General features: G+C 47.6%; 2 protein-coding genes across 9 annotated transcripts in view; both read left to right on the top strand.

The window, feature by feature from the left end:
- Positions 1-15,242, top strand: mpp5a (membrane protein, palmitoylated 5a (MAGUK p55 subfamily member 5)). Of its 4 annotated transcripts, XM_037241527.1 has the most exons (18): positions 7-158; positions 2,398-2,664; positions 2,804-2,975; positions 3,344-3,444; positions 4,386-4,493; positions 4,812-4,889; positions 4,983-5,123; positions 5,307-5,468; positions 5,592-5,669; positions 5,756-5,939; positions 6,027-6,101; positions 6,176-6,247; positions 6,327-6,491; positions 6,582-6,671; positions 6,738-6,850; positions 6,962-7,072; positions 7,153-7,342; positions 15,225-15,242. In XM_037241527.1, exons 2-17 carry the CDS (start codon positions 2,497-2,499, stop codon positions 7,327-7,329), a joined length of 1,995 nt encoding a protein of 664 aa, XP_037097422.1. In that variant the 5' UTR covers positions 7-158; positions 2,398-2,496; the 3' UTR covers positions 7,330-7,342; positions 15,225-15,242. The 4 variants fall into 4 exon arrangements, with proteins under 4 accessions (XP_037097423.1, XP_037097422.1, XP_037097421.1 ...); XM_037241528.1 differs by lacking the exon at positions 15,225-15,242 and having other exon boundaries at positions 1-137; positions 7,153-8,290; XM_037241526.1 differs by lacking the exon at positions 15,225-15,242 and having other exon boundaries at positions 7,153-8,290.
- The window catches only part of ccdc88c (coiled-coil domain containing 88C), an 18,838-nt gene continuing 7,013 nt past the window's right edge, over positions 9,682-21,506 (top strand). For 3 of the 5 annotated variants that reach the window (XM_037241517.1, XM_037241518.1, XM_037241519.1), the window contains exons 1-22: positions 9,683-10,314; positions 10,748-10,860; positions 12,085-12,193; positions 14,929-14,998; positions 15,129-15,187; positions 15,867-15,950; positions 16,020-16,163; positions 16,347-16,561; positions 16,640-16,721; positions 16,841-16,999; positions 17,285-17,431; positions 17,571-17,721; positions 17,813-17,994; positions 18,105-18,242; positions 18,344-18,628; positions 18,714-19,502; positions 19,730-19,857; positions 19,947-20,088; positions 20,189-20,338; positions 20,460-20,621; positions 20,950-21,227; positions 21,328-21,471. In XM_037241517.1, coding sequence (XP_037097412.1) covers positions 10,171-10,314; positions 10,748-10,860; positions 12,085-12,193; positions 14,929-14,998; positions 15,129-15,187; positions 15,867-15,950; positions 16,020-16,163; positions 16,347-16,561; positions 16,640-16,721; positions 16,841-16,999; positions 17,285-17,431; positions 17,571-17,721; positions 17,813-17,994; positions 18,105-18,242; positions 18,344-18,628; positions 18,714-19,502; positions 19,730-19,857; positions 19,947-20,088; positions 20,189-20,338; positions 20,460-20,621; positions 20,950-21,227; positions 21,328-21,471 — 3,875 coding nt within the window. In that variant the 5' untranslated portion in view covers positions 9,683-10,170. Of the gene's footprint in view, positions 10,315-10,747; positions 10,861-12,084; positions 12,194-14,928; positions 14,999-15,128; positions 15,188-15,866; positions 15,951-16,019; positions 16,164-16,346; positions 16,562-16,639; positions 16,722-16,840; positions 17,000-17,284; positions 17,432-17,570; positions 17,722-17,812; positions 17,995-18,104; positions 18,243-18,343; positions 18,629-18,713; positions 19,503-19,729; positions 19,858-19,946; positions 20,089-20,188; positions 20,339-20,459; positions 20,622-20,949; positions 21,228-21,327; positions 21,472-21,506 lie in introns of all 5 variants that reach the window. The other 2 variants (XR_005096257.1, XR_005096256.1) reach the window with 1 other exon arrangement.

Below are 21,506 nucleotides of genomic sequence, written 5' to 3' on the forward strand. Positions count from 1 at the left end.
GAGGGCGGCGCGGAGGGCGGGATACGACGCGTCCGATCTGCGGAACACAAGAACCGACCTGTTAACCTCTCGTAGTGAAACCGTGACATAGCGCCCGAAGAACGACAACTAGTTGGATTAGGCCTCACCAGAGGAAGGTGGGACCCCGTTGGAACAGCGTGAGTCATGTCGCGTTTTCGCCGCAGATAAAAAAAAAATAAAATAAAGTGGCTTTGTTATCAACAGGTGCTGCAGGAAGGAGCGAGCGAGCTAGCTAGTTAGCTGCTAATTGTAGCTTGACGAAAGACATTCATTCGACCTATTCGGCAAGCGATACGATTGAGGAACGTCAACAAACACAGTTTGAAACAACTGGCGTTTATTAGCACCGATCTGTTGGTAAAGTCGTAACTTTTGGTGGTAGGACTGACTCTCTCTCTCTCTCTCTCTCACACAGTTAGCTGTCACCGTGCCCTACCCGTTTAATTGGAAAAGTCGTTGACACTGACCGACAATACAGGCAGGCTACCATCAAATAGGAAAACATTTGTTTCTCTGATCAGTCACAGATCGACGGACAAGGGCTGCACGAGATTGGAAAACAATGCGATATTGTCGTTGCATAGAGCTATCCAATCGATATGATTGCGACGTACCCAAACAAATGGCGTTTTGTCATCAAATGCGAGAAAAGCACGTTTTTTTTCATGCAGCAAAGTAACGAAACTTGGCGAGTGATTGTCATCACCCTAGATGCACAGTTTGCATCTGACCTGTGAAATTGAGATAAAAGCCTACAATTGTATAAGAAATCTCTTGTAATAGGCACATTGCATGGGCTAATATTGCAATATCATTTGAACGGCTTGATTTGAACGGCCTTGTACCCAAATAAAGTTCAAATAAGAACTCCTGAAGCTCCTTTCAGGAAATGTTGGGGGCCTGTGTGATATGCACCAAGCTGCACACTTGAGGAAATAAAAGGAAGAGATTGCTTTGAATCAATGTGCGCACTTTTCACCCTGCCAAACATTGATGTCAAGATTTGATATTAAAAAAAGATCTTGTATTCATGCCCAAAAGCCATCCAAGGAAACCCAGTTCGACTTTCTTCTTTATGCGGGCTTGCTTTCTCTATGCTTGGTACGGGGTTGTACATCCCTCTTTTGGGAGTGGGGCTGCGCTTGCGTGCTTGATAAGGTTTGGCTCGGTTTCTGCGTCCACAACGTCAGAGTTGCCTGCATTTCATGAACAAGGCTCAAGAAAGACAATTCACGTCACAGTTTGTGAATCCAAATCTTCTATTTTGCAACGCCGACCTGATACTTTTGAGAACGCGTTTCTTTGCCTGCTACATTGTGTCAAAACGACAACCGCAGAATGACATATCCCATCCGATCTCCTTCTTTTGGCCGTTTGCCGCAGCAGATCAATGGCTTCCAACTCCATTTGTCCTCATGATCTTCCTCTGACACCTGCATCTATGAACTTTTTCTTTGGCCTCCCTCATCTCCTCCTGCTCTATCCTCAGCAGTAACTTAAATGGGGCTAGCTTGCTTGCTGAGAGAGAGAGAGGCTGAGAGAGAGAGAGGCTGAGAGAGAGAGAGAGAGAGAGAGAGACTTACTCCCTCCCTCCCGTCCACCCTTCCACCCACCCACCTCTGGTGGTTACCGATTTACTTTTGCCGTCCAACACAAGAGGTTTTCATTTTTCTGCTGCTGCTGCTGCTACTACGGATAGACAATCAAAGATTCATTTATGATGAGTAAAAATATGCAACAAATAATAATTCCTTACCATTCCTGTTTTGTGTCTTTGCGCCGGTGCTTGTAAATTCAATAGAAAGTCTTAATCAAAGTGACAGTCTAAAAAGTTGTGTAACTTTTGTGTGTTGGTCACACAACTATGTGGTCTTGTATACACACCCACTTCCCTCCCCCAGCCGTGGAATTTTGTTCCCAGGACTGCCTGGCATTCCTCACCCCTGCACCATGGGATCGGAGTATTACGTGTGTATGTCGAAGTTGTGCGTGCGTGCGTGCGTGCGCGATAGTGTCAATACACAGCCCTGCTGGTGAGAGATAGCATATCAAACCTGCTGTTGTGGTTGCTGTGACAAAGATAAGTCATCAATACCTCTTCCATTCACCTCTGTTGACACATGCATGCGTCGGTCCACTGTCAGGGTGGATTGCTGCGCTCCAATTTTGATTCTACGGTGATTTTTCACCACTTTGCGCTTCACCTATTGCGGAGTCGCAGATTCGAAAGCCACACTGAGCATTTTTGAGGCAGATAGATAGATATTGTAGTTCCTTTCTTTTTTTTTAATAACCTTGTTCCAATTTGCATGTTTTAAGAGGAACTTCCCCCACCCCCACCCCACCCCACCTCATTGACATGTGCTTTCTCCACAGGTGTGGCTAACATGGCTTCGTTGTTCATGGAGCTTCCCTCCTAGAAATCCCTCCGTTGTAAAATCCACCCGTTGATCTCTGCAGTCATCGGCACTCGGGATGACAACCTCTCATCTGAATGGCCACGTTGCCGGTGAGGGAGGAGATGAAGAGCCGAGGGGAGGACAGCAGCACAGGGAAATGGCCGTGGACTGCCCGGGCGAACTGGGAAGCCGGACGCTGCCGGTTCGCCGATCTGCTCAGCTGGAGCGAATAAGACAACACCAGGTATGACGCTCAAGATTTGACCAAGTCTTATACTGACCGAAGATGTCCTTCACAAGTGCCCCTTTTTGTCCTTGTGAGCGTGACCGTATTCTTCTACTATTTAAAGAGATTCTATCAGATGACATTTCTGCGTCGCTAGGAGGACCTGCGTCGTCGTCGAGAGGAGGAAGGCCGGCAGCTGGATCTGAATGCGTCACTCAGGCTGAAGAAGCTCTCTCAGAATCCCCACGTTGGCATCGACAACCCCACGTTCCTGCAGGACACGTACGCGTCGCAGCGACCCACGCTCGGCAGTCGGCACACTTTGCTTGGTATGAGCGCCCTTTGGGTAGTATTCATAAAGTCAAAGGGGTTCTTCCCCCCCGCTTTTGGAGCGTACGTCAGTGGACCTGTTAGTCAAAAGGGATGGTTGTCGAAGAGGAAGCAAAGCTCGGAGCGAGAGGAATGTAAGGAAGAACATGGGGCGGGAGGGAATTCCGCTGGGAGGGAGGGAGGGAGAGAGAGAAGCAACTTCATTAAACCTCTTGGGGACTCTTTGGTTTATGTTTCTGCTACTCTTCAGTCTAAAATTGGGCCAAAAGAATTTGCAGTCAATCAAGACAATATTCTCACTCTGCCCTCGGGCTGATCTGTTGTTTGGCTAAGACTTGTAACTGTGTCACTGTGTTTTGCTTTGCAGAGTTAGAGGAGTTGTTGCTGTCACTCAAGCTGGTCCGGGGCTGTCTGTCCGACCAGCAGAGTCAGAATGACATCGAGCTGGTTCTTGCGCTACTTAACAAGGTAATTGAGCTTTGAAAAGGGAAGCTAGCCCTCAGAAATCAAGCGGATGGATTGCGCTTGTAACAGCCATGGCCATTTGCTGTAATCATTGGCTGCCTTGACTGGCTTCACGCCTTTTATTCGTGCCTTTGCCATTGTATTGTACCAAAAGCGAGCAACCGAGGGGAACGTTTTGTTGCTTCAAAGCGTCACACAATTTGAGGTTGAACATTCGGTGCTCAAAGAATGGATGACTAGCATCTTGTTTCTGCTTTTTCCCCCCTCCAAAAAATGTTCCAAACCTTGGTGATTGGAAATGAGGAAGGCGCTGTGGCTTAAAGAATGCTTGGTGATCCAACTCAATTCAGTCAGTAAAAAGGATTGATTCTCCACTTACTTTTACTCTACTCTCAACAGCTAGTAATGGTATGCGTGTCATTCTCTCTGGGTCGACATGCGCATTCATTTGGAGGTCAGTGAAAATGTTCTGTGTGTAGCGGTAGTTTGAGCTCAATTTGAAGACTACAAGTAGGACAGTTCACTTGGGTGAATTTGTGCAACTAGGATGCTTTTGTCCAAACTTTAGTTTGAATTGTCGTGTATCTCCACCTTGACGTAAAACACGCTAGTGGCGTTTATAAAACGACAACCCGCTCATTGTCGTGTATCTCCACCTTCACGTAAAACACGCTAGTGGCGTTTATAAAACGACAACCCGCTCATTCTGTATTTCATGGGTGGAGATATGCACTAGTTCTTCAAATGTCATTGTTTGTTGTGTTGCGGTTGGCTAGTCATCAATGCTGGTGCTAATAGCCCGCTTTGCTCCGTGAACTGCAAACGTCCGAGAGAGTGCAAACAGCTCCAAATGATCATGGTTTTGCATCTCTCGCAAGCTTGAAGCTCATTTTAAAACGTAGCCATGGACATGCCATCAATACGTTTGTGCCCTTCTTTTCCAGTCAGATTTCCAGTCTGCACTTAAGATTCATAATGCCGTGGCCAGCAGCATGCACAGACCCTCTCCCCCATACCCACAAACGCACCAGGCACTGGAGCTGGCACTGGAGGTAATCTCGTTGTCCGTGGCACCGCCTGAGCGCACGTACCTGCTCGGCTAAAAGGCTAGCGTAGCTTCTTAAGGCAACGGTGAGTGTTGTTTACTAGCACAGGGCTAGCTGACCTCTGTTACGCTGGCTGGCCCTGCGCGACATCGCTCTCGGTATGTAAAAAATAAAAAAAAATAAAAATACAATTCTGTAACTCGAATACAAGACACCCACGATCATGGTCAACTTGAAAATAAAAGCCCAACAACTGCCACTCGATGGAATCGAATGCAGCTATGTAGACTAAAGTCATGACATCAGATGTTGTTGTCACCTCAGGTGCGAAATCTCAGCCAAACAAGTCCGAACAAAGAAGGACTGGAACTCTGCAGTCTCTTGTCAGACATTCACGTCCAGGTGAAGACTCACACGCGAGAGAGTTAACAAAATAATAATTGTTGTGAATTGATTGCGATGGTGTGTGTGTGTGTGTGTGTCTTTATGTTGCAGTCTTTGCTTCTGGCACATGACAGCATAGCCCAGAAAGAAATGGAAGTGGAACCGCTGAGCAGTCAAACAGAGACATTGACGCAATGGGGAGGAGAGAGTGTCAAGATTGTTCACATAGAGAAAGCCCGAGACATTCCACTGGTAAGAGCAATCAGATACGCTCCAAATAAGTCCAATAGCATGTCCTCCATGCAAATAATGCTGTTTCAATTTCTGACTTGGCCGATGCAACTCAATCTTACGTCAACTAACAGTCTGCAAGAAATGTGGCAGCTGTCGACTCACACCGACCGGACCGGCCGGGTCTGTCCGTCTTTTCTGCAGGGGGCCACGGTCCGTAATGAAATGGAGAGCGTGATCATCAGTAGGATCGTTCGAGGAGGAGCGGCCGAACGAAGCGGACTTTTAGCAGAAGGAGATGAAATATTGGAGATAAATGGAACTGAAATCAAAGGGAAAGATGTCAACCAAGTCTTTGACATTCTGGTAAATGAACAAACTATCCAGCGCATTTCTTGACCTGTTCAAGTTTGTGTCGGCGGACGTAGGACCTGTTAAGAACGTAACAATGAAGCTCCTCCGTGCATTTGCAAAACGTCTTTGTTTCAGGCCGACATGCACGGCCTTCTGACCTTTGTACTCATTCCGAGTACTCTGAGCAAACCTCCCCCACTCAAAGAGAATGTCGTAAGTGTGCTGAGACGCTTTGCGTTACTGATTATTCACAAGGGAACAAAGGGGCCTTTTTCAAAAGAAGTCAACATGTCCTTTAGGTACACGTGAAAGCGTATTTTGACTACGACCCATCCGATGACCCCTACGTGCCATGCAGAGAGTTGGGCTTGTCCTTCCAGAAAGGCGACATTCTCCACATCATCAGCCAGTCTGACCCCAATTGGTGGCAGGCATATCGAGATGGTGATGAAGAGAATCAGCCTCTCGCTGGATTAGTACCAGGTCTTGATTGGGGTTATTAGCTTTGGTTGTTGTTATAGTGCTGTCAAGTGAGATATGCACGTTTTGTTTGTTTGCTTTTTGTCATAGGAAAGAGTTTCCAGCAGCAGAGAGAAGCCATGAAACAGACGATCGAAGAAGACAAAGAGCCAGAGAAGTCGGCGGGTGTGTCCTTGTCACAATTGCCAAGATGGAAGGAATCTTGCGAGGCGGTTGACATTTATCGTCTGTTTTCTCAGGAAAGTTATGGTGTGCAAAAAAGAACAAGCGCAAGAGAAAGAAGCTGCTTTCCAACTCTCCGAGAAATGATGGTACGCACGCACGCACGCGGCAACTATGTCCGAGAGTCTTTCTGTCTACCCATTGTATCCGCTCTGCCAACTGGCCTAGATATGGACGAAGAGATTCTGACCTATGAGGAGATGGCCCTGTACCACCAGCCAGCCAATAGGAAGCGGCCTATTGCATTGATTGGCCCGGCGAGCTGTGGGAAGGGGGAACTTCGCCAGAGACTTGTCAACAACCAACCGGAACGCTTTGCTGGCGCCGTACCTCGTAAGATTTCAACCCACGCACACGTGCATGTGCAAACTTTGCGTGTGTACTCTATCTATACCTAGTGTACTTGCGATCTGTGCCTTGTAGACACAACGCGGAGCCGGCGAGACGTCGAGCTCGGTGGGCGAGATTACCATTTTGTTTCTCGTCAGGTGTTTGAGACCGAGCTGGCTGCCGGTAAGCTTTTGCGTCCCGATTTGAAATAAAACCAAATTGCTACAAAACGTGGATGCCTTTTTTTAGGGAAGCTGATTGAGTCTGGCGAGTTTGAGAAGAATCTTTATGGGACAAGCACGGACTCGGTCAGACAGGTCATCAACACTGGGAAAATATGTGTGCTCTGTCTCCATACTCAGGTTGGTGTGTGTATATTCGCACACACAAGTAGTCTATGCGTGGCTTTCAACTTTTCGACATGAATTACTGTTTATTTAGAGGTTATGGGTTGATTGAATTTGTGTGTGTAGGCCCTGAAGGTGCTGAGGAGTTCGGATTTAAAACCATACATCATCTTCATAGCGCCACCTTCCCAGGAAAGACTCCGAGCCCTGCTGGCCAAAGACAACAAGAACCCCAAGGTCTGTGGGAAATGGCGGCAGCTGGATTGCTGTGGCTTTGCGCCTTTCTAATTCTTCTTGATGTGATTGATTGGGGACAGCCCGAGGAGCTCCGGGACATCATTGAGCGAGCGCGCGAGATGGAGCAGAGCTGGGGTCACCTGTTTGATGCCATCCTAGTCAACACAGACCAGGACAAAGCTTACGCCGAGCTGCTCAGACTCATCAACAAACTGGACACGGAACCCCAGTGGGTGCCCTGCTCATGGCTGCGCTGACACGTGCACACGCGCGCGCTAGCGTAACTGTCATGCCATCCTCAACACGTTTGATACTCCGCCACCTAATGGAAGGTTTATGCCACTGCTGCCCAGGCGGTTACAGAGGTTTTTGTAAAGGTGACCTCCTCCATCGGTCATAGCCTTTTACTGAAATATTCCTAATACTTTAATTATTGTTTTCAATTGTAATTTAGCATGTTCATTGACATCAAGGTTCACTGTTGGGGGGAAAAAGTTCTTGGTGTCTAGTGAGCTTGCAGTCACTGCTGCTACATGCAGCGGTTGTCAAGGTTTGAAAGACAGCAGGATGAAGATTTGGGGTCGTTATTTCATCTAGAATGCATATATATTCCTTTTTATTTTGACCCTGGCTGAAATCTCAGAAGACTGCCTACCTACCCTGATCCAGTCACATTCCAATCAAAGCCGTTATTGTAAAAGTCGATCGCTATGGATCATTGACTTCTTAAATAAGGATTGTTTTTTCTTCATTTGACTTTAACTTTAAAAGTTTTGCTAACAGTGGATTTAGTCAGGTGCCATGCAAGCTAGATCATGTGTATCTTTACGTATTTGATTGATGTCACACAAATCAAATGAATCAACACCTAACCGATTTTGCACCATATTTTGCTATTCTTTATTAGTCACACGTCTGGCACAAGAATGACTATTCCTGATGAGACCAAAACATGGACCTACAACATTTTCATGCATCTTTTTCTATGCATGAAATCGTTTTCTTGCATTGACCTCATCCTGGTATCATTTCAGCCGTCATAGTTGAAGCTATAAATTATTGAAGTGAATTATTGTTACTTTGTGCATTATGAAGAATCTATGTATACATTTTTTTTTTTTTTTTTTAACGAAGTACTGGCTTGACCTATAATCAGAGCATGCCTATTGGTGGGGCCTCTTAAATGTGAGTATGACTAAACGCAAACATTTAGTGCAATTTGAAGACTGTACTACTAGTATGTGACACGTGCGTTAACTTCACTGGAGATGGCGATTGATGGCTCCAAACTGCAACCCTGTGAGCTCAACCGGCTGACGCTTTTGACAACACCCTTTTGTAACGAATCTGAATACAGACAGCACTTGATATCTCCATTCTTGGCTGACCACTTTATATACTTGCCTGTTCTCATAGCTCTTCCACTCTGTCCCTTCTGATCACAATGTCATTCATAGAAATGAGCTCTGAGCCTCAGCCTTGAGAAGTGAAAGGCTATAAAGGCGAGATGAAGGTATATTGTTGCATTCATTCCCAATGGGCACCAGTTGCCAAATTCATTTTATATTTTGTGTGTGTGTATGAGAGTGTATGAAAATGTTCCTGAGGACAATGAAGTATTACAGTATGACCTGACACGATATGGCTGTTCTCACCGTGTAGAGCATTTATATATTTGTTATACTATATTGACAATAGATGTATGAAGTTCAATGTGCACCAGCAAATAGATTACAGGTTTCACCTCCATACCTTTGGTGCAGGAGGGGGTGCTGATGTGGTTACGTGATCTTAAGTACTGAATGAAAAGTTCATTTCTATCACACTTTTTTATTTTGACATCACATCCTTAAGGAAAAATCTGTCATTTTTCTATTGTTATTCACAATGAACAAATAAATCGTTAATTGATTGAAGAAGGAAAAAAAAAAAAGACTTTTTTTACGTCATCAACCAAGACACGGAGAGGAGGAACGTGTGGCCCAATTGTTTATCAAAAGTTTTCAGAAATGAGCCGTCTTGTAGTAACGCCAAATCTCCGTTTAACGACGCTGCTGTCCAACTAATTATCACGAGGGCTATCAGCGTGATGACCACGACACAAAAAATCACTTGCTGAAATTAGTGATATTATGTTTGTTATTATTAATAATTATATTTGTTGAAGTGAAGACACCAATCACGTCATTTCCCACTGTAGTTGGGAAAAAGATCAATGCCATGCAATATCCAACCTTATACACATGTGTTAAACCTACGGCGTTGTTTTTTTGGTTGCATTTTCACTTGATCACTTAAACATTTATATTAAAAAAAAGAAAAGAAGCACAATGGCCTATCGCTAGTGACCTAGAACGTTCATTAACTGGGTGTAAAAAAATACAATAATTCAGCAATATGCACATGCAGACTAACTACAACGAGTGATATTAGTTCTCCAATTCAAATTGGTTGGTTTTGTTGGCTCTGACGTTAATCCCGGTGAAAGCGCTACCGATCGAATTAAGGAATAATAATTGGTTGATTCGTTGCTAAAGGCGGGATCTGCGGATGTTTGAATGGCGGATTGGACGAAACTGATGTCAATCAAAGTTTGCTCGGTGCCGCCCGCTCGCGAGTCAGTCTGGCGTGGCGTGGCGTGGCGTGGCGTGGGTATTGTAGCGCCAAGCGAGAGCACGGGGTGTGGATAGCACTTGAAGGAGAGCAAGAAAAAAAGGCAAACAACTACACTGATATGTTACATATCTTGTTGTGCGCGTGTTTCTGAGATTTTTTTTGAGCTCTGCTTTGCCGCCTTGTGTTTGTCGGATTTTTTTGCTGCTTTACGGCCGAGTGCTGTATCCTTGACAACGCGAGCAACTGTCCGGGCAAAGTTTGGATTGCAGCGAGTGTTTTGCCCAAGATGTGGAATAAGCTGTATATTTGTCCACAGTAACCATTTGAAATGTTTCCGGCACCTTTCCGAACGGTGTTGGTCGGTTTTGAACTAGTTCCGGGCGTCTTGGAATATTAAACCATGCGACGAGGGAACTGGGACAACGCGAAACAATAGAGAGAGCGCGAGAGAGAGAGAAAGCTCATCCGTCCGTGGGAGGTGGATGCCTCGCGGCGGCGTCGGCGGCTTTGTTCTGTCCAGCGTGGAGACCAGCATCGACGGACCAACAGGGAGCCAAAGTCACACCATGGATGGGACTCTTTCCGAGCTGCTGGCAGCCTTCTTGGAGTCGCCACTGGTGTTATGGGTGAGTTTAGGTTGAGTTGAGTTGAGTTGACTTGGCAGCTGTGAACAGCACTCATCTTTTTGTTCGAACTTGCTACTAGAACACCAGCGCGGTCGGTATCTTTCCATGGAACGCAGAGTCAAAAGTCAAATTTCGAATGAAAAGCAAACGCACACTGAAAGAAATTGATTGGGACTTATATTTGTGGTGGTTGCAATCTCGTTGAGGCCCTCAAACCAAACCAAACCAAACCGGACGGACTCCAGGTTACTAACCCTATGATACTTCCTGTTTGCCCTTGGCTCACATCCTGTTGACCTTTTGGTGATCAATCCCAGTTTGGTCCTTGATTTTTTCTTTTCCTTTTCATTTTCACAGCCAGATGTGCTGATGCTTTTAAAAGTGCTCACTTTGCCATTTCGAAGAAGCTTCATTTTGTTTTCATCTTCTTTAGGTGCGGACATTGGGTCCACTGGGGTCTTGTGACGACGCCGGCTCGGAGGAGCGTGTCAACATGTTCGTGGAGCTTGTGGATGGCGTCTTCCTGCACAAGATCATGACGCAGATGTAGGTAGCACCTAGTGAAAGTCTTGCTGATTCAGTTGACAAAGTGACTTTTTGGGACAGGATACGCTGCTGCATGAATGGTATCCTGCGCGTGTGACTTTCTGCAACCACATCCTGACTGGCTTGTGAGCGTCACAGCCAGATGTGCTCGTGCTTTTAAAAAGTCTTCACTTTGCCATTTGGAAGAAGCTTCAGCCACAATTGATACGTTTGCCAAATATTTTAATCAGAGATGCGGCTCAACTTTTCTCGATGCATTCATTCGGATACTGCCCTCTTCTTTAAGGAGCGCACCAGGCTTTAATAATAATAGTAGTAGTAGTAGTAATAATCTAAAACCACCAGAAACGGTGTCTCCAATCACAGCACATGTTCATGTCTGTCTTCATTGTTTCCAAAACATTGTAATAATGCTATTGTTCTCCACTCCCTCAACTGACTGGGCCCCGCCCGCCCCCAGGGAGGATTTAGGGTTTGTAGTATATAAACTAGAAAGTAGGTTAAACAGGGGGAGGTCAGGACCGAGAAGCTGTGAGCGGTATTATTGCTAGGTCACTCAAGAAGTCACCCAGTAAAGCTGCCGTTTTTATTTATTTATTTATTTTTAACTCCAAGCTTCAAGAGTGATAATAAATTGGTTTTTAGAGACCAGGAGACTTTGGCTAGTTGCACATACATTTTTCAATCGCCACATTGCAAAATTTGGACGCCGGCGCGAGGAGCCGAGCCCAACTATGTCCAGGCGGAAGTTGTCGACCTCGCACACCAGCTTCAGCTCTGCCGTCCGTCCGTCCCTGTCAGAGAGGTGACATTTCACGTCCCTTGAGCCAGCTTCTGGCTAAACCTGGCGGGCGCTCGACGGCGAGCCCCACCTCAAAGCTTGGCTCCATAGCGGCGCCTCGGTGACCCGCGTCTAAAGGGGTCAGGGGGAAGGAACACGGACACGACCGTAAATAGAAACAGCCATCATTTTGACAAAAGTGGATTCCCCAGACGGCAGGTGACATTTTCCAACACTCTCACCAAAGTCAGCTCATGTCCCAAATAGCCAAGTCAGGCAACCTTTCACACACAGTTCATATGCAAATGAGCCTGGCACACAGTGACAAGTATTAGCATAAATCCTCACTGTGAACAATGGGACTTATTTTATTGATCTCGGTCTGAAATGGGAACCGACGACATCAATGGAAAGCTCTCGCTGTGCGTTCTTTGTTCCCATAGTGACCCCGGTCCAAACAACCAGAGGCTGAACAAGAATGTGAATAATGACGTGTCGCTTCGCCTTCACAACTTGACCCTTCTCACGAGACACATCAGGACCTACTACCAGGTACGCGCGCGCACTCACCAGTCCACACCATATTGGTCAATCACCATCAAGTCCGCTGTCCCCAATTGCACCCATGGCTTGACCAAGATTCAACAAATCAATCTCGCACTGTGATCTTTTGATCTTAAGATTTGCTTTTTGGAAGTCTTTTAACAGACGTCAAAGGTATGATTAGCCATTGGTTCAGCCTTCCTGCTTTGCCCAAATTACAATGTGCTCCTTTTTATGCGCGTTAATGCCGAAAATAGCGCGGCCGGTCGGCCGGCCGGGGCCAGTGTGTCAACCGCATTGTATTGTTTACTAGTAAACATAGACTTGACATGTAATGTCAGCTGTGTTGTGAGGCCAGAGCCAAGTGAATTTTTGGTTGAGTTTTATCAAAGTCAAAGTCAGCTTTATTGTCAATCCCTTCATATGTCAAGACACACAAAGAAACCGAAATTCCGTTTCCTCCATCCCACGGTGACGAGACATACAAGTAGGCGACACAAAACAAAAACAAGAAGGCACGTTGAAAGAAGGTATTATACACTTACTAGCTGAGCTCCAGCCCATCAAACAAACACACACACACACACACACACACACACCCGTCCAACCCAGCCCTTGACTAGAGTGACACAGTCTCAAAGTTCAGTTAGATTGCACACTGTGTCATTCACGTCCGTCACTGTGTCATCATCATCATCGGTTTAAAGTCCGCTTTCCAGGCGCCGCTGGGTTGGACTGGGTTCTCCATATGGCTTTCTTCCGCCGGGAACGGTCCGTGGCCATCTCGTCGTGGTTGATGCCGAGTGCCTTCATGTCGGCTGCCGCGGTCGTCTGCCAGGTCTTTTTAGGTCGGCCGCTGGGTCTTGTTCCCTCTACGACGTTATACGACATAACTTTCTTCATTCTCGTGCTTCCTCACGACATGTCCGTACCATTGCAGTCTGCCTCTCCTCACCACATCCACTATGGCCTCCACTCCCATCTTCTTTCTCAGCTCTGCACTGGTCTTTTCCTCCCTCATTGACACACCACACATCCATTTGATCCTCCTCATTTCTGCTCTGTTTAGTTTGTCTTTGTGTTCTGTTTTCAGGGCCCATGCCTCACTCCCTTCCGTACGTCATACTACTTCTGACGCAGGCTGAGTACACTTGGCCTCTCATCTTCAGGGATGGGGCCTACGATGTTAACAAGGGCATGAGTTCCCTGAATTGTCAAATGTAGGATCTCAAAGGGGAACACAAAAGCTTTCATCAGACTTTCTATGATCATTTTGCTGTTCCAAAAAGAAATCCTTTTTGATGAAATGAGTCAAACGTCTGTGGTGTCGACAGTGGCTGGGATAGATGTCAAGCGGTTAGGAAGAGGCCAGCAGCCACTGATCTCACCTCTCTCTCTCTCTCTCTCTCCCTATTGTGTAACAAGAGATGGATCAGATCAGCCAGCCAGCCAGCCAGCCGCTCTGGAGACGGGTTTCCTCCAGACGCTGGCCAAAACATTCGCACTCGTTCAAAACAAATGGAGCAGCGGCTCGTCCGAGTGGCTTCATATTTGCGTCGTCCTCTGGTTTCCGCAATTGTCACTGCGGAGTGTAGCGGAAATGTCACGCTACCGACCTGTCGCTTGCTGCCTTTGATCGTGGCCGTCCGTTCAGCAGTGCGCGCCCGCCCGCCCGGCCGCCAATAAATAGAAGGCTTGCGTCATGCTTGCTTACGCCACCTTCACTCTCCTGGGTTACTCTGGAAACTGCAACAAAGGGCTGGGTTGTTTTCAACGCCATACATATCCTGTGGCCTACTTTGTACAGTGCTGTGCAAAACTAGTCCCACCTTCCTTTTTTGTCTTACTATATTTCAGATCATCAATGCAAAGCTCACAAAGATAAACCAAGTCAATACTTTTCCAATGAATTTCTAAAGAGACAGCTTGCGGCTGGCTGGCTGGCTGGCTGGCTGGCTTTGTGATCCTCTGATACTTGCCACCATCGTATTGATCTCAGATTAGATAGATAAACCCACAGTGTGCATGGATTAGGGGTTTGTGTGTGTGTGAGAGTGTATAAATAGGTCATTGTTGCATCATATATTGACCTCGTGTCAATTTCAAGTGTTTGATGTTCAGTGTGATTTTTGCAAATGTATTTCATTCTACAAAGATCACATTACATTTAGTTTTGCTTTTATTTGTGTAAAACTGGAAACGACCAGAATGATGAATCAATATTTATTCACTGAACAGTCCAGTAAATGATTTGGATTAAAGAAACATGATTGAGACCGTGCTGGTTGGAAGTGAACATTTTCTGCCAAGCTCGAATGTGACTTGTATGTTTAAATGTTAATTGTAGCTCAAGCTCCAAGAGCAGCTGGTGATCAGCTCGCATGTTTTATTCACACTCGACTATCAAGTTACCTCCGAGTCTTAAGGACAGTGAAATTGTACCTGCAAGTATTGTGATGCCTCTGAGCCTTCACTGCGCCAGACCGCACCGCACCTTGTGTCACTTCAAACAGGCCCGTAAGGTGATGCCATCATAGATGACTTTCAGACATCCACCTATTTTTTGGAACTTGAAAATACTATCCAATGACTCAATTGACAAAAGTGATTTTGAGCGCTGGCGCATTGTGCAAGTGTTCATAATTTTCTGGCTGCTGTTAGTATGATGCTATGGATGGATGGATGTACGGCATCCATTTCTTCCATAATCATATTAGTATCTTTTCTCGACTCCTCTGTTCCAGGATAACCTTCAGCAGCTGATAGTGATGCCTCTTCCAAATATTCTCTCCATTGCCAGAGATCCCTTATCAGGTTGCCCACGCATGCACACACACACACACACGCTTTTCATATTGAATTGATAAATGTTTACATTTCATTTCCTTAATGGTGAGGATGCTGTTTTCCAAAAGTCCAACTTTTTTTTTTGTCCACCCCCCAGCAAAGAGCATGGAGGAACTGAAAAGAATTTTACTGTTGATACTTGGCTGTGCTGTCCAGGTAACGCACGCAGGCACGCACGCAGGCACGCACGCAGGCACGCACGCAGGCACGCACGCAGGCAGGCAGCCACGCAGGCAGCCACGCAGGCAGCCACGCAGGCAGGCAGGCAGGCAGGCAGCCACGCACCCACATACACGCCCAGACAAGCAGTCTCTCCCAGGAAGAGTATTAGTGTCTGTTTAGTTTTTCATGTCTGAGCAGAGCCGATTGCTGACGCTGCTAATGAGATACCCAGCGAGACTCACGGTGGATACTTTTCTACTCTGAAGTGGCAAATATATATATAAATCACAATTCATCTTTTTTTCTTTGTGGAACTTTTACACGTAGCAGAGTCCGCTTCCATGACTCTTCACCCACCAAACACTTTTCAGTCTCCACAGTTGCTTTGCTATTGTCCGTCCAAACCAATTGTTTTCTCCTTCCCACCTGGTCTGGTCTGGTCTGGTCTGACTGGTTACAGGAAAAAGAAAAGCTGGAAGAAGGGAGTGAACAGGAAGACAGGAAGGGCTTTCTTGTTGATGTGATGAATAGCTTTTTGCTCAACTGAGGCTGGCCACAGCTAAAAACAAACCAGCCCTGATTTTTCTTCTGCTGATTTAAAAGAACCCCCCCCCCCCCCCCCAGCTTACAATTCAATGTGTTTCTTTCTAACAATTGAAGTGTTTGTGTCTAGTGTGAGCGTAAGGAGGAGATGATTGAAAGAATCAAATTGCTGGACATTCAGACCCAGGCTGCCATCGTCTCGCACATCCAGGAGGTCGGTGAAGGCATAGTCGAAAAAAATCCAAGTAGGACCAAATCCAAGTATCTGTCTGTCTGTTTGCAGGTGACCCACAACCAGCAGAATGTTCTTGATCTTTCATGGCTGGAGGAAGGAGCAGGGCTTGCACAGGAAGAGCTCGAACCATTGTCACGCAGCATGGCAACGTCTCTACAACAAGTGATAGCGCAGAGAGACAAGGCCAATGAGGTAACAAAACAAATGAAGGCAAAACAATCTCCAGGCCTGTGTGGATGACGGGGCAAAGTGGCGAAAAAGTGTGCCAAAACCTGCAGGGGAAATGCATCAAAGCAGATATGCAACAACATTTCATTGGATTCTTTGGATATACAGTAGGTTGGCTATAAAGAGAATTGATTTCAACCCTTCTAGGTCAATGTGGATCTTACCCAAGAGAGGGACTACTTGTCCGGCCTGCATCCCCAGGAAGGACCAATAGGCAGTGCAGGCCAAGTTTCCGGAGGCGTGTTAGTGAACAACAGAGGAGCAGCCTTGCCCGTGGCCAGTCTCACCAAAGAGGAGAAACAGCATTTATCTGTCGAGCTCGCCGACACCAAGGCCAAGCTTCGCAGATATCGACAAGAGCTGTGAGTCGGCTTTGGTGCTCAGCGTGCGCGAGGCACCGGCTACGACGTGAATGCAACCGACGCTCGCTCTGTGTGCAGGGAAGAGAAGACTGAGCAGTTGATGGATTCCAAGCACGAGGTGGAGCATCTGGAGCAGGAGCTTCAGAGACTTAAACAAGAGGTCAGCTTCACTTCTCTATGCCTGCCTCATCATCATCATCCAAATCATGCGTGAACAATGTCGCCGACATCATACTCTCAAAGATGGCCTCCTGCAGTATGTGTTTGCGTTTGGTTCAGAACCAGTCACTGTCTTGTGAGGCTCGCTCCGTACGAGCGTATCGGGACGAGGTCGACGCCTTGAGGGAGAAAGCGGCCCGGGTGGAACGACTAGATACCGAGTTGATCCGGTGTAAAGAGAAGCTCAATGATGTTCACTTCTACAAGACCAGAATGGAGGTGAGCACAAAAAAACATCCATCCATCCATCCATCCATCCATCCATCCATCCATCCATCCATCCATCCATCCATCCATGTCTTTATTGTGTGTGAGCCTTTCTTTTCTAGTTCTGCTATTGTGTTTGGTTTGTTTTGCGCCGTATCTATCTACACACACAGTTGATGAAAAGGAACAATTCCCAAACAGTCCTTCACATGCAACAGTGTTTAACACAAGTCTATGAAAATATGTCAAACAACTTTCATGGACTCGTATGTCATCTATACCGTGTGTGGATTTCAGGAGCTCCGTGAAGACAACCTGACACTTCTGGAAACAAAGGTTTTGCTAGAGGAGCAACTATCAGTCTCTCGAGGGCGTTGTGAGAAAGTTCACGCTATGGAGAAGGACAACCTGCTGCTACGAGCTAAAATCAATGACTTGGAAATGGTACCAGCAGCATTGCGTATATCCGACAACGTTCGGACGATTGAGCTTGCTCAACCTCCTGGACGACGTCTGAGCCAACATCCTGCTGGTATTGGAACCGACAAGTGGTCCTAAAAGTTGCCATTGTTTGCCTGTGCAGGAGAGGGACAGCGAGCGGCAACGCCTGGAGGAGCTGCTGGAGGAGAACATGCTTCTGGAGATTGGCCAGAAACAGAGCATGAACGAATCGGCTCATCTGGGATGGGAACTGGAACAGCTCACCAAAAACCAAGACAATTCAAACTCGGAGAGTAAGAGAAGCCCAGCGAAGCCCAGCGAAGCCCAGCTCATCTTGCGTTCAACTTTTCCACCAACTCTGGCTTCTTCCATTTTCTGACGCAGCTCGGAAATCCTTTGTCCACGAGCTCAATGAGTGCGTCTCCAGTCGTGTTTTGAAGCTGGAGAAAGAGAACAGGGAGCTGCAGGCCTCCATTGAGAGACTCAAAGAGGACAATCACCACCTGCAAGAAAAGCAGCTCCATAGCCAAGAGCTGGACCGGGAGAACCAGGGCCTCAGTAAAAAGGTCCAAAAATACTGAAAATAGAACGAGTGCCAAGATCAGCTGCTCCCCTTGTCCCCGTTTGATTTGGATTCTGCATTTTGTCTCTCTCTCTCTCTCTCTCTCTCTCTTAGTTGGAGCGTCTGCAGGGCTTGCTGGACCAGGAGAAAATGACCAACCAAGACATGGAGTCCCTCGGAGAGGAATTATTAAAGGAAAAGCAACATTTGGAAAGAGGAATACATGCTCTCCGAGCCGACAAAGATAGGCAGGTAAATTGTGGGAACACACTCCGAAGCAGTTGTCCTCCGCCATGCTGGCGGATGGGGCACAAGCACACCAGAATCAACATTGGCGTTTTCTTGCTCCAAAGATTTCCCAGTTGGAGAGCGAGAAGCGGCATCTTTCCGACGCTATGGTGTCGCTTCGTGAGCGGGCTCAGTCTCACAGTGAAACCAGAGTCCGGGAGGTGGAAGCAGAAAATCGCCTTCTGCACCAAGGCATGACCCGTACCAGCGCCCGCTTAGCCAGTATGGAAACGCAACTTGTGCTTTCCAAAGAAGAGCTGGACAGGCTGAGGGAAAGGGCAGAAAGATGCAGTGACGTCGAAAGGGAGATGGCCAAGGTGGAGAGAAACAGGGATGCTCTCAACAGAGAGGTAAGAGATGATTTGATTCCCCAAGTCAGGCCCGCTTCATCCATGATTCCCCAAGAAAACGGATGATCAATGTTTGGCTCTTCAGGTGACATCTCTGCGCGCTTGCAGCGAGAGGTCAGAGTTTCTCGAGAAGCAAGTGTCCTCCCTGGAGCAGGAGGTGCACGGAATGAAACGGGAGGCAGAAGAAGCTCAGCAAGGGCTCCAGCGACTCAAGAAACAGGAAGCTGAAAATGGCCTCCTCACAAAGGACAACTTGGACCTCCGCTGCTCTGTGGAAAACCTGCGCTCCTCGCTCCTCACAAAGCAACAAGAAGAACGTGAGGTGCAGAAGGAGACGCGAGAGCTGCAGAGGCGATTGGAGGAGGTCGGAGGGGAGCTGCAAGCGGAGAGGAAAAGAGCAGACAGGCTGGAAGCCAACGTCACCGCACTCAACCAAGAGAAGCATCGCTTCCAGGGCCACATGGAGAAGCTTCAAGAGGAAAAGGAAGAAACGGAGAGAGAGAAACGGGAAACATTGAGTCGGCACCAAGAGCTGAGGAAGGAAGTCGAAGGTCTCAGGCAAGAGCAGAGGAGGAGAGAGGAGGGTGACCAGGAGAGAAGGAAGATCCTATTGGACCTGGAACAGTCTGAGAAGGGAAGGAAGCACCTGGAGAAAGAGACTTGGAGGAACAGAATGCTACTGGAAGCTAAGGAGGCGGAGCTGGAAGAGAAGGCCACTCAGTTGGCTGCCGCACAAAAGGACAGTGGCGAGATAAGGAAGGAAGTTCATTTGCTAAAGGAGGTGGCGCTCAAGGCCAAAGACTTGGAGAGGGAAAACAAGGAGCTGCACAAACAGGCCACCATTGACAAGAGGACTTTGCTTGCGCTGAGAGAGGTAAGACCAATTGAAATGATGAGAAGAACGGGGACGTGGGAGCGTGCGTGCGTGCGTGCGTGCGAGCGAGCGTGCGTGCGAGCGAGCGTGCGTGCGAGCGAGCGTGCGTGCGAGCGAGCGCGCGTGCGTGCGTGCGAGCGTGCGAGCGAGCGTGCGTGCGTGCGTGCGAGCGAGCGTGCGTGCGAGCGAGCGAGCGAGCGTGCCTGACGTCACTCTCCCCCGTGTAGGAGTTGGTGTCGGAGAAGTTGAGAGTCCAGCAGCACAGCGTCGAATTGGAAAGACTCAACGAAGAACTGGAGAAGGTCGGACTCAACCGAGAAAGACTACTGCAGCGGGAGCACGTGCTGGAAGACAGGTTGCAACATACATACCCTACCAAACGTACGCTGGCTCGCTCACCTTCTCCGATTCAGCCGACTTGACCTGTGCTCTTGTGCGTGTCAGCAAATACAAGCTGCTTGAATCCCGACTGGAGGAAACGGTCCAACAGGCAATGAGGATTAAAGAGGGCAAAATCGGCGCTCTGGAGAAGAAAGTGGAGGAAAGCAACACGCACAATGCCACACTTCGGAGCCAGCTGGCTACTGTGAGTCGAAAGAAGAAAAAAGAATTTTGCCCTAAATCAGGATGAAGGTGGCGCTGTGTAAGACACAGGTAGCAATTGTTTGATTTTCATTTTGCTTCAGGCTTTGGAGAACGCATCTACCTTGCGTCAGGAACAGGAGAGAGACAAAAAGCACAAGTCGCCTGGGTGCTCAGAAGGAGATGGGCGGAGGGACTCGGCCACTGCCGAGCTGCTCCGGATCAAAGATCACCTCATTGGCATCGAGAAGACTGTAAGAAGGATCTTTTGGTTTGTTTGACGAATTCCTATTGTGTCATTGATGCTTGTTCTTCGCGGTCACCTCATTGCTCCCAAATTCTATCATTTTCTGAGTGTCTTGCTATTTTGCCTAGAATGCCTCACTTGAGACTCAGAGCACTTTGTTGAAGGAGCAGCTTAAACAAATGGAGAGCCAGAACAGTTCGCTTAACAACCAGATGGCGACGCTGCAACGACACACCACAATGCTGCAGGAGCAGAATTCAGCTCTGCACACTCAGACGGCGCAACTTCAGGTACACGCGTCGTCTTCACTGACAACACCGTCGTCACTTTGAGCGTGACAGCAAATGGCTTGTTTTGATCGCTTTTTCAGCGATGCTGCTAAGAGCATTAGTTTTGGGACATTTGGAGAATGCAGGCCTTGGCATCTTTCAATGGCCAAAGATCCATTTGTCTCTCACAGACCAAACAAATCCGCTTGAGGATAACACAGCATAAAATGTACGCTTGTATGTTGCATTTGAGCGAGCCACTGCAGAGCGTTGGTGTCATGGCTCTTCCTGCCCTGCCCTGCCCTGCCCTGCCCTGCCCTGCCCTGCCCTGCCCTGCCCTGCCCCCTAGGTGGAAAAGTCGACGCTGTCTTCCCAGAGTGCATCTCTGATGGCTCAAAATGCCGTGTTGCAAGGCCAAGTCGGCGCCTTGGAGAATGAGGTGGAGTCGTGGCAAAGACAGCGAGAGGAGGCGTGGCGAGGGCGAGAAAGCGTTCTCAATGACCACGAGCGCTTGCTGAGTGTTCACGAAAGGCAAGCGCACGAGTACGAGCAGCTCATCAGTCAACACGCTGCTCTGAAAATCAAGCAGAGGACGCTGGAAAGCGAGCACAGAACAATGCACAGCAAGTGCGTACGTTGCTTATGCGTTTGCCAGCACCTTTTGTGCTGGTCCATGGTTCATTGTAAAAAAACAACAAACAAATCTCTATTTGATTTCTCTTTGCAGATATTGTACTTTGTTGCAGCAGAAAGAGAAATGGGATGAATTAGAAGGGCGGAGTCAGAAGGACAGGGAGGAGCTAAACCAAGAGCACCAGAAAAATCACCTACTGCAGCAGGAGAACCTTCAACTCAAAGCCGAAGTGGACAGGTAGGTACATGCTGCCTGCCGCTCACACATTTATG

Source organism: Syngnathus acus, chromosome 22 (genome assembly GCF_901709675.1).
Source record: "Syngnathus acus chromosome 22, fSynAcu1.2, whole genome shotgun sequence".
NCBI lineage: Eukaryota > Metazoa > Chordata > Actinopteri > Syngnathiformes > Syngnathidae > Syngnathus > Syngnathus acus.

Bases quoted from the DNA above. Each gene is read 5' to 3' on its own strand.
- mpp5a (XM_037241528.1), top strand. From the start codon at position 2,497: ATGACAACCTCTCATCTGAATGGCCACGTTGCCGGTGAGGGAGGAGAT. The intron at 4,494-4,811 runs GTAATCTCGTTG...TTGTCACCTCAG, and splicing joins CACTGGAGCTGGCACTGGAG to GTGCGAAATCTCAGCCAAAC. The intron at 7,073-7,152 runs GTCTGTGGGAAA...GATTGGGGACAG, and splicing joins AAGACAACAAGAACCCCAAG to CCCGAGGAGCTCCGGGACAT.